The sequence below is a fragment of the Tremella mesenterica genome, assembly GCF_000271645.1.
Source record: "Tremella mesenterica DSM 1558 unplaced genomic scaffold TREMEscaffold_11, whole genome shotgun sequence".
Lineage (NCBI taxonomy): Eukaryota > Fungi > Basidiomycota > Tremellomycetes > Tremellales > Tremellaceae > Tremella > Tremella mesenterica.
In genome coordinates, this window is record NW_006711235.1 from 55,375 (window position 1) to 67,242 (window position 11,868).

At 44.1% G+C, this 11,868-nt stretch overlaps 3 protein-coding genes across 3 annotated transcripts in view; 1 reads left to right on the forward strand and 2 right to left on the reverse strand.

Moving 5' to 3' along the window:
* TREMEDRAFT_33972 (uncharacterized protein) overlaps positions 1–4,752 on the reverse strand; it is a gene marked incomplete at both ends in the record, with an annotated part of 5,815 nt that extends 1,063 nt beyond the window's left edge. The window contains 5 exons of the mRNA XM_007006649.1: positions 45–146; positions 458–1,991; positions 2,168–2,389; positions 2,583–3,921; positions 4,560–4,752. Of these exons, the coding sequence (XP_007006711.1) occupies positions 45–146; positions 458–1,991; positions 2,168–2,389; positions 2,583–3,921; positions 4,560–4,752 (3,390 nt within the window). The remainder of the gene's footprint in view (positions 1–44; positions 147–457; positions 1,992–2,167; positions 2,390–2,582; positions 3,922–4,559) is intronic.
* Positions 4,753–5,082: 330 nt separating this feature from the next.
* TREMEDRAFT_64413 (uncharacterized protein) lies at positions 5,083–7,350 on the forward strand (the record flags this gene model as incomplete). The annotated part of the gene is made up of 7 exons (XM_007006706.1): positions 5,083–5,138; positions 5,256–5,387; positions 5,560–5,701; positions 5,935–6,077; positions 6,475–6,662; positions 6,998–7,131; positions 7,222–7,350. The coding sequence occupies 7 exons, from the start codon at positions 5,083–5,085 to the stop codon at positions 7,348–7,350; spliced, it is 924 nt and encodes a 307-aa protein (XP_007006768.1).
* Positions 7,351–9,200: 1,850 nt separating this feature from the next.
* Positions 9,201–11,145, reverse strand: TREMEDRAFT_22618 (uncharacterized protein; the record flags this gene model as incomplete). Its single annotated transcript, XM_007006595.1, has 5 exons — positions 9,201–9,463; positions 9,596–9,714; positions 10,005–10,185; positions 10,494–10,654; positions 10,889–11,145. Coding segments are annotated over 5 exons (981 nt in total), but the record flags the coding sequence as incomplete, so codon positions are not given.
* Between the last annotated feature and the right edge of the window lie 723 nt (positions 11,146–11,868).

Consider the following 11,868-nt stretch of genomic DNA (forward strand, 5'->3'; position numbering starts at 1 on the left):
GACCTGCCGTCTTTGTACGTCTATCGGAATGGTTAGCTATACACCATACAAACCTCTTCATCTTCCACTCTACCATGTTCCAGAAGATTAGCCAGAGATCCACCTTCACAATATTCTTCAAAGATGTATACTCTATCACGATGGACCTGAGTATCAGCTGATGATCATTCATATGTCCTGCCATTCTATTGCAAGTGCCGTTCCTTCCCCAATACCAGTAGGATAACATGGACATAAACTACCTTAATCATCACGTTAGTGAGGCCGTACGTTGGCATTTATTACCCTCTCATCTGGGCGATTCCAGGAGATCAAACCGCGTGGTATATGTGGACAGGGAATCCGGGAACAGAAATGAGTGGACACAATATATACAGTGGCATGTTATCGGACAAGAATGTGAGAAAAGCCCGAGAAGGAATAGATAAAGAGGTAGGAAGGGAAAGAAATAACCCACCTCAATCCCATAATATTCAACAATATTTGGATGACTCAACATACTCATCACGTCACTCTCATCTTTTATCTGTTTATAAAGTTGAGGACTATTACTAAAATCCTGTACTCTGATTTCTTTCACAGCCATTATACCACCTGAATCAAGATTAAATCCAATATAAACATTACCGTTTGCACCACCACCTATAAAAGCTCCTTGTTGCCATCTCAAAGCAATATTACTAGAACTAGCAGCTAAGAAAACTAAAGCTCTATCTTCATTCACTTGTTCATCTAAAACTTGTCCTGTTAAATGTTGATCTGTTGATAAATGTATTCGTTTAGCTTCTAATTCTGAAATAGCATTTAAACGTTGTTCCAATGATATCCTGATCGATCTATCCATATGCTGTTTCACACCTCCGTTCATTGGTGATGTTGCTCTAGGTAGGAAATCATCATCTTTGTTTTCTTGTAGACGTTGTAATCTACGCATAGCTTCAACTCTATCGGTTTCTTTCTTGGCTTCCATAGAACTTCTAGCTCCTAAGACGTCGAAATGAAGTATGAGGAAAGAAACCAGTGCAGCAACGGATTTTCTTAATAGAGCGAATTCTTGTGAATCTAAATGTAAGATGTTTTCACCTCCGGTGACAGTGTGAGCGTATCGTAAAGCATTAACGGTCCATCGGAATGTTCTCCAATCGGTTGGATCACAATTATCACAGATGAATGATACCCAACTGATAGCCAGACGCATGAGAAGTCTGACGAATCGAGCTTTGGCTTGATCGGGTACATGAACAGCTACTCGTCGTCCATGATCGGATGCGAAGGTATACCAATTCTCAACCTCTTCTTGTGTCCCTGGGGTCCCTCCAAGAGCTCGACGGACATGAGCTGCGGATTCGATTATACTCTCGTTCAACCGTTGGGTGGAGCGAGCGATTTTACGTAGTTCTTTTTGAATCTTCGGTAGATGCGCTTGAGCAGGTACGAGACAATCGATCTGAACAGGCTGTTGATCCGGGTCCACATCTTCCAAAGAAGCTTGGAATAATTCTTTACACAACTGTAATCGTGTTGTCGGTCCATCGGCGATCAGACGAACGCGATTATCTTCGAGAGAGAATTCGATATAGTCTTGAGGAAGAGTCATGATCGCTCCGCGCCAACCAAAGTTCTGTCTTGGGGAGAGTAGAAGGAGATAAGCACCTGCGCATTCTTCCAGATCGGAATCTTCCCCGTCGGAATGCTGACCCATATCTGGGCCATCCTCTTCGATGTTAGGATCAGGGGCGGGTGAGGTCGCATTGGCGGCGGCAGGGCTTCGACTGAGTATACGGGCGGAGAATGCTCGAGAGAGGAGATTACGAACAGCCTCAGGCTTGTTCCACAGTGAACCATCTGCGAGGATATAGGTTCCACGTTCTTCAAATACTTGAGTGTAGACAAGGAAATGACCAGTAGCTTGGAGTTGATCGATAAAGGGGGAAAGCACATCGTCAGGGAGGGAATACTCTGCCGAGTTGTCAAAGCGGGATGATAGGCGTCTGTCATCAGCTCGGGAAATTTTCACGACTAAGACCTACAACACAGAAACCGGCTAAAAAGTCGGTTGTTATTGAATGGTCTGGAACGGCGAGAGTCGTGGATGATCAGGAATGGAAACGATCATAAAGATGTCCGGAATACGTATAAAAGGTGACAGGCGGACTCTCTAACTCACCTCGCAAACCGCTGCAATTTCCGATACCTCATCTTGACGGCATCCAGAATCTTACTGAACCACACCAACATCTCATCCGTCGTCATAGGTCTTTTCTCACCACCAAATCTCTCTTCAATGCTCTTCTTACGTGGTTTCTCTCCGGGTGGTATGGGTATAGGTACGTGAAGTTGAGTGTCAAAGTAGTTTCCCATGCGGACCATGAGTTTGTTGACGAGGTTACTGGTAGTGAGCACTGACTATGCCTACAGATCTTCTTCTTCCTTCTCCGGGTGACCGTCTCTTCCCGCATTACCAAATCACCTTCCCGCTCAGTCGATTGGTCAGACATGGTGTTGAGGTGGGGTTTTCACATGGCAACGTTCGAAGAGCAATGTGTGGAGAAGAAGTGGGCAGAGTAGAGTAGATGACCCACCAGAAATGCTCCGCAACCACCGTATCACCCCCCGGTATCCCCTGAGCCGCTTCATACATAAACTTCCATTCTTTTTCCAAAACGGCTGTTTCGCTGAAATACATCGTTCTCGATCCCAACCTCAACTTCCAATGTACCAATTTGAAGAAAGTCTTCAACCCTTCGGTCAAGATCGTATCGTATTCCGATGGGAAACAATGTGGTATAACCCATCTATTCGCAGGATCAGGAGCTACGATAGCTTCGTATTCTTTTTTGATGACCACAGATAAACCGATGATAAGTTTGAAATTGATGAGCATATCATCTATAACGATTTGACTCGGTGAAACCAGTTTACCAGCTGCGTCCAATCGAACTTTTAAAGCTTCAATGATGAGTCTTCCTGGAAAAGCGATGAGACGAACTAGTTCGTATTCGAAGTTTGGTAATTTGAGTTCTTCAAAGACTACTGAATGTTGTATGACTGTTTCTTTTGCCATGACGATAACCGCCAAATTATCAACCATCGTCCTTCTAGCAAAGGTCTTTTTGAGATTATCCTCTTTCATCAGACGTTCCAAGAAAGTAGTATCATCTGCTGCTTGTTCGTTTCCCGGTGTACCCGAAGTGGAAGCCGCTTGGGACAGAGCACGAGCTCGAGCGTCGAATGGATGATATCGGTTTTTAGCTACTAAAGCTCTTTCTTTGGTGGTATTAGGTTTGGTGATATCCAATTCTTCTGAACCTGTCCATCGTCGTAAGATCTTGAGTTGAGATTGTAGTGCAGCGACGACTGTTGACCAAGCTGTTAAAGCATCGACGCGAAGTTGTAATTCGGGAGAATTATATAATGGTTTGGCAGCTCGCATCGCTACCGTAGTAGGATAAAGGGTTTCTATGACACTGAGTTTTTCCAATATATATGTCACTTGATCCAAAGCTGACATCTCTGCATCATATTTTTTCTCCACTTCATCGGAACCGTTGAGTTTTCTGTCGTTGGCATTCTCAGCAGACAATCTTCGGTCCATCCCTGCAGGATGTGTCGAGATTTTGACTTGAAACCTATCAATCTCCTCCAAAACCCTATCGACAAATCTTCCACGTTTCTCCTCTACTCTTCTACGTTCCTCATCCTCTGTTCTCCCCCGTAGCTTGGCACGTATCTGCCACCAAAAGCTCGAAGCTATATCTCTCCTGACAGCTTCATCATCCGGTCGATTGACACCTTGACGTGACTCTTCACCTTTGAGAACATCTCCGCTGAGTACGGAAGCTAACATGCTCTGCCATTCCAACCTTTCCCTTCCATCTTGCATATCCGCTGTTAATGGATGCGCCCTACGACGTACTTCACCTGGAGATAAAACCTCTTCAACCTCTTCTAATTTATGTGGACCTGGATGTCTGACATGTACGAAAGCACCTCTTGGACTACTGGCCGCATCGTCATCCGAACCTGAATCTTCCAGTCGTCCCACTGCCAGATCCGTTTGGTAATAATCCGCATCAGGATCAGCAAGATCCATCACGTTGGGGTGAAAACCACCGAATCGTCTACCTTCGTCTTGCCCTTTTGGATGTGAAGAGCTGTTGGTTGAACTACTGGCACGTCCTACAGGACGACGAGGGGCACTCATACGAGCTGCATAACCGCCTATGGTGGTGTTGTTGGTGATGTGTTCGGAGGAGGGAGGAGGGGCGGTGACGGAATCTGGCATGGTGGATGATCCGCTGGGTGTACGAGTGACGGCTGTGGTAGTTGTGGCTCTGGTTATTTTGGGGTTTTGTAGGGAAGAGTTGACCATGGCTGTCAATCGAGCGGTTGGTGAAGTGGGTGGTAGGATAGCACCGGGATAAGAAGAAGCTCGACCTTCGACCGGTCTGATTCCTGAACGTCAAAAGATGCCAAGGTGTTACAATGGAAGGTGCGGAGTGGGAGAAAGGTGTTAGGAGTGTGAATGGTGAGTCTCGGTAGAGCAAGACAGTACCTACCATCGTCCCTGATACCAGGAGGACTGGTATGTACGCCGATACCTACGCCTACACCATCATCCTCATCTCCATCCTCACTGCTGCTGGAATCACCGGCCACATCGGGGAATTTGACCCGTACCCGTACCCTAGGAGCGGGAGGTTGAAGGGCAGCTTCGACATCGTATCTGAGAGGTGAGGAAGGGTTAGACATGGGGGGTATGAGTACCCTAAGTAGAAGGCCGAAATGTATGATGTATGGGTAGAGTGATTGTATGAGGTGGGAGGGGTGCACGGCTTTGTGGCGGTTCAATCCGATGTGGCACTGTCGCATTCGTGGCACTTTCCACCGTCCATTACACTGACTAGCTTCTCCCCTACACCTCAGAACACGGCTCATCCTTTCATCCATATACCCCAGGAGTAGTTTCAGATTGATGTGTCCAATACAGTGTGAGTACAGCTCCAGTTATCGCCATTTATTTATCCACTTATCAAAATCCATCAAGTACAACTGGAACAGTCTCCTAGGTAACCCGCCACCATGGCAACCATGGATGAAGACATCATCGTTGACCCTTACAAGACTCGTAACTCTCTGTGAGTCTCTCGTCTCCTATCGTCTCTTTTTATCCTCTTCCACAACATATCATCACTAATAACTCCCCACGAAATGTCATGAGCAGAGGTCGGGTGTACCAAAGCTAACTCGTCAAGCTCCCTAACCCCACCTCAAATCGGTATCCTCTTCTTAGGATGTCTCTCCCTTCTTACCGCTCAAATGGATGTCCCACCACCACTACAAGACGCCTTAGGTTCGTTCAGAAGGATGATGGTGATACTTGTAGCGTGAGTCGTAGACTTGTTCCGTTCCAACATTCAACCCTCCTTGCCCATCATTCTTTTCGCCCTTAACTTCTGACCTTACATCCTGCAAATGGATAGAGCTCGAGCAGATTATAAAGATCAGCGGTGACCAGGAGAAGTGAGAAAAGTCCTGCGATTCGTATCTGATGATCAGAGCGTTGGTGTTGTATCATTTCTTTGACCAAATGATGACTGCATGGAATTCGAAATTGGAAGAACTTCCTTCTGCCGATAAGAGAGCTTTGGAGAAGATGAAAGAAAAGGGTATGAAAGATACTGGAAAACCTGATCCATGGGTGAGTTTTTTGAGATGATTAAGCTTTCTCCATGGTCTTCAATAACGCCCTTTTTCTCCTCACAGTGATGGATGGAAAGACATCGGTAATTGCTACCTTCCAAAATAGTCTCTTCTTCATTCATCTTTCCCTATGTGAGCTTCCAATGATAACAGCATTCGGGAGGAGACAAAGAGACAAGAGACGTATCTGGGGTATATAAGATGTAAAAAGAAAGATCGTTGATAAATTAGGAAAACGAATCTTCACATCCATCCGCTTTCCTCACTACCCGAGAAGCAAAACCACGATTGTTCCCATTCCCATTAGGTAAAGCAGGAACTGATGAGAAACTGAAAGGAGAATTATGGTGGGAAGCAGGGAATTCGGCACATGTGTGAGTTATCATTTTTTTTTTCTCCTTCTTCTCAATCAAAACCTCAAAATCTCCTTCGAGCTCATGACTTCGGTTCACTGAATATCCATAACGTCTTTCTCAGAGTCATGAAGCTGTATTCATCAACCTGGAAAATCCAAGTATCAACCCGGGAATTCAGGAGAACTTTCAGATGAGAAGTTTATCGGATAAAATGTGTATCGGATAAAATGTGTATCGGATAACATGTGTATCGGATAAAAAGACTAAATCTTATCAATGTACAGTAAAGTATAGAAAGGAAAGAGGTAAAAGAAGTTTTTAGAAAAGTATATTTGAATAGGATAGGGAATATCATATGTTTTTTTTTCTTCATTTGATGAGAAGAAAGATAAGATAATGTAGTAACTGACATCAGGGGACATTACAACCAAGCTGAATTACCTGAAAACAAAGCAAAAATGAAGAAAGAAGCTAAAAAAGCAGAAGAACTACGTCTCAAGAAACATCAAAAAGAGATTAAAGAATATACAGCGAATAAAAAGAAATGGGCTAAGAGGTTGGTACATGTTAAATTAGTAGTTGGTATTATAGCTATTGGATTATGTGAGTTCCCCCCTCCCTCCTTTTTGTTTCTCTCACTTTAATCATCATATCATATCATATCATTTGTTTTCAAACCTTTCTGGGCTGTAAAGAAAAACTTCAAGGACGACAGGATGGTAGTTGGTGGTGTTTCCTATAGGTTTAGGTCTGTCCGTTGATGTTTTCTACGAATACTTTGACATATACTTTTTTCTACGAATACTTTGACATATACTTTATACAAGTAGAGTAGAGTACTCTACTTTGTGTATGTGTTTGTGTCGGTTTAGAGGTAGACTAGACAGGAGGAGGGAGTGGGATAAAGGTGATTGATTGATATCTGACTGACTTTTTAGTTCATCGTGGTGCTGCTGTATTATGTTTGGCAGCTTTGATTTGGTTCGTATTAGCTACTGAATTAGGTGGAATGTTCGATCCTAAAATCGATGAAGATGTTGAACCAAGTTTCAAGAAACCACAAATACCAACTGTCAGTTTTGATCTTTTCTCGTTCCTTCCTTCCTTCTTTCCCTATCCTCGAGATGGATATGACACAACATGATCACTAACTAATAAACAGACACCAGGACTTGGTCTCACATACATATACGAACCTTCAAAAGGTGGTGTTGCACCTACTGGAGCTTTCCCCCTTAGAGCACCGACTAATAGATTACTCACTTCTCTCGACAATCGTTATGCCTCTTAAACCAAATCCCTCTCGCACTGTACAATAACAACATTCTCGCCCCATGAAAAAATGATGTATCATGAATCATGTAGCATACTGTATCAAGAACGAAAATATACAACTCCCAATGTGATCATGTAATCATGTAGTCAGTATCAACAAGTCATTGTTTGTACATCTTTCCAAAAATACCAGATAAATGCATGTTGTTGTTGAAAATCACACATTATTGTGAAACTGCCAAGAAGTAACTTGTAATCAGTTTGTTCACCCACTACCGTCAACTACTCGATTCTGCCTCTTTATCGAGGGATTATCCCAAGCTATGTTATCTCCCTGATAGGATCTTGTACTTTGAGGTTAGGTCATTCATCGACTGACTGATATTCCACGTTTGATCGCAAACACGACAACTATCCGAGACTCATCTCGACAATCGTCCCGCCATAGATAAAAGAACCTGCATTTCCCCATCTGCAAGACCTTGAACTGAACTAATCAGCTTTAATCCTTCTTATCCGACATAAGCGCAGGAAGAAGAGAGAGAAGAGACATACGGAAAAAATTACGATAATCATTTTCGTCACTGTTGAAATTGGTATTTTTCAAAATCACAAGAGCGTCGGTGATGAATTGACCAGAGAAACCTGTTCGTCAATTTTGATTTATAACTTCCGTCGACACCATTATCGGATTGTGGAACCCATCTTTTCTCATTTCAATTAACCTCTAGACCGTCTCTCACTCAAGTCCTGATCCTCTCATTCAGTCTCCGTTCCCTCAAGATTCACGTCTTCTTCTCTTAATATCATGAAGATGACCGTCGTCTGATTGGAAGGTTAGACGGCGGAGAAAACTCACCTAATCTTGACCCGTTAAACGCAGCAAAAGCTTTAGCAGCTTTGACACCATCTTGATAACCTTTTGAATTTGTCACATCTCCCGAATCATCCCTTTTCTCCTGTTCAATCCATTCCAGCACATCCTCCCCTTTCCAAACCTGTCCAATTTTCTTCTCTCCCTCATCTTCTTCACGTTCATACGCCGGATACAAAAGCGAATGATTATCTCCAAGTCGTGATTTTACATTCGCCTTTCTTGCCAATCGACCGGACCGAGCGATGAAACGATGTTGTCTCTTTCCTGCCTGACCGAACAATACACTAGACAGGGATCGCTTTTGTGAAAATTTAGATTGACCCATCGATCTGATAAAAGGGGGATTGACCGATGAAGATGTAAAGGAAGAAGTTGAAAGATGTGGGGAAGAAGGAGAGTCCATATCAAGACGAGAAGAAGGGATGGTATTGGTATTGATCGTTTGTATCTGTTGATTTTGTGTAACTTGTTGGAGCTCGGTAATTCCGATTTGATTGATTTCAGGTTGAGTGATACCACCTTTAGTCATGACGCTCTGCGACGAGGGAATCTTCCCCACAACTTGGGTGATCCCCCCCACCTGACCGGTTTTTGGGATGGTAGAAGGTTTGAGGGATCCTAAAGAAGTTGGATTTACAGGTGCTGTATGATCGTACATTTCCGGTGAATCCATTGGGATATCATCAAATTCCGTCCCTGCCAACATAGTAGACATCTGCTCTGCACTCAGAGTTTTCTCCATCCCCGTAAATTGGTTCTGCCCAGACGTAAGAGCAAGTAAAGAAGTAGTTGAATCAGAGTTGGAGTCATTGGAGATTTGAGAAGATATGGCCTGGATGGAAGAAGAGGGATAAGAGTAAAATGTTGATGGTAATGTTTTTCCGACGGCTGAACGGAAACACCAATTTGGATCGTCGTCACATGATTCAGTCTTATAACCTATACCATCATCAGCTCACGATACGACGAAAGAAGGGAAAGAGCTCCCTCCAAAATGAATAACCGGCTGTTGTGTTTGCGTAAGTCTCAATTTGACCAGTACAGAATGCTCGACGATCTGCTGTTTCGTCGGGTGAATTGGCGAGTGCGGAAGCTGTGAGAGCACAGGAGAATTCGTCGATCACGAGATTCCTACGAGCTGATGAAGAGACAGAGAGGAGTTGTTGTGAGAGTGTGCCGTGGATGGGGAGTAGGGTGGCATCGATTTGTCCTACAGGAGTTTGTTGTGAGGGTTGATCTCCGAACACAAAGTCTGAAAATCAGGTATTATTCAGATACCGGAGATCCGCATGATCGAAACTCATCAAATAGGCAGAACAGAAGTAATAAACCGCAAGGGAGTGTGGAGAGAAAAAGGCAACCAGAAATAGAGGAAGCAACTCACAAGAGTGATGGTCAAGGACCACAAAGTCTGTTCGAGTTGAGAGATAGTCAGAGAACCGGTTCAAATCAAAAGCGTCGTTGATGTAAAATGGAAATGCAGCTGCTTCAGGAGACAACTGTCTTAAGGTGGTCAACGCTTGGGTGTCTGATATCAGCGATGATCCCGGCTTCCTTGATGTGAGACCTGTATCTGACTCTCAAGACATGAAGTTTCTCGAGGCTAGGTAAAGGATATATTGGTTCTGGACCATCCAGTCGTCTGCTACCGGACCCAAGGTGAGTTCTATACTCCGTCCTCATTACCTTACGCCTACCTTAAAAGCCAGAATGTCCACCCGGGGATGAGGGTTGTGAGTTCAGACAGACAAGAAGAGGAGAGTGGAGGGTTGAAAGGGAACGAGAGACCTGACTTACAAAACGATGTCAACCCATCCACATTACTCGGCTCATTCAACAACTCAATACCAACAACGTTATTGACCTTTACCAATTGTTGAGTCAAGAAAGTCAATGCGTTCATCGTCAAAGCCACGTTTGTCGGATTATCAAATAAGTTTTGGTGTCCGTCTGACACACCCGAATGAGATTGACCTACGTACGGGTCAGCAAGAAATCCAAGTATTTCTTGGTATTCTATCAGTACAATCCCGTTTCGCATCTCTCCTAAGAGATATCGTGGAGAGATGGTGTTGAATAGACTTGGGTGGGGTCATACTGGTGCTCTCATACTTATGGTACGAGTGAGCGTGTTGGAGAAATGAGGATTGGTGTGGATGATTCAGCGTAATGCCCGTGATGGGAGCACGACATATATCAGCAGGTCGATGGTGAGAGTGAGGTGAGGTGAGAGATAGGTCTGATGAGAGATTTGTGGTGTGGGGGCAAAGAGATAAACTGACCATTCTGACTACCAGGTGCACCATGAAGATCTACCAAAACTCCCAAACCATATTTCTCCGCCCAGTTGATAGCGCGCACTACCCTCGGCCAAGCATTGGAATACACATCCGAGACATCTTCAAAGACTGTACCTTTACAGTAATCCGGACCTAGGGACCAACTATCTGTCAGATTTACTCTACCATCATTACAATAAGATCCTTCACGCAGCGACACACTTGCACTGTGCTGCAGCATAGGCTATTGAGAAGGGAAGAGTACGAGTGGCACATAGAATGAGAAGTATGTGAATTCAGGAATTAGGAAAAGGTACGTTGACAGGGAAGAAGGGCAGTAGGCAGTGAACGAGTATGTTGTCACGGGGTAGGAAAGCAATGATGAAGTCCAGACTTACAAACCTATAGGTAACCTGACCGTATTAATCCCAACACTTTTCAACCAACTAAAATCATCTTCAGTTATCCATTCATCCCAATGACGTTCCAAAACCTGTTTAGAATTCCCTACTCCTCCCCAACCACTAGCGACATCCAATTCAGCTTGTTGATTACCTGAAGCGCAATTGAATAAAGAAGGGTTCATCCATTGTTCTTGAACAAACCAACTTCCTAGATTCACACTTTGTTGTTGTCTGTATCGATATAACAAAGCTTGTTGTGGATCCCAAGCAGGGAAATCTTCCAGTTGGACCGGATCTGGTGTGTATGGGGTGAAAGAGCATTGTGAAGAGTCTGTGTTAGAATCTGAGGAGTCTGTAAAGAGGAAAGTGGAGTTGGAGTTGGAGTTGGATGATTGGAAAGAAGGTAAGGAAGCGGCAGTGAGGACGGGGGATGAGATTGAAGATTTCGGAGTTCTCGGATGAGGTTTGTCCAGAGAGGAAATGAGACCGAGGTTGAGTAAGACTTGTTGGAGATTGATGAGCATTTTGGGTAAGTTTATAAGGATAGGATAATGTAATCAGGAAGGTATATCCTCGGGATGTCCCAGGAAGAAGTAAAGAAGAGACACGTTGTATCAAGAGTCAATATGGATAAGAAAGGCGAGGATAAGACGAGGAATATGACGAGAGACAGGGAGCGAGAGTAGAGTAGTAAAGTCGTAGTAGAAATCTTGAGGGTTCGAGATAGAGACCAGCTCTTTGAAAAATGAATGTCTATGATCCCACCCGGGGAACAGGTCAATAACGAGTCAAAGCAAACGGAGAGGAGGAAAAGAGTCAGAGTATTCACTCAACCTCGCCTGATATCTACCCTTCAGCAGTGTTCACACTCCACGGAAGAGTCAAGAAAGCGTCAGGAATCGGATCCGGAAGTGCGGTCAGACCCAATCGGGAAATAAGTCATATCCGCCACGTCATGGCTTGAAGCGGTGAAA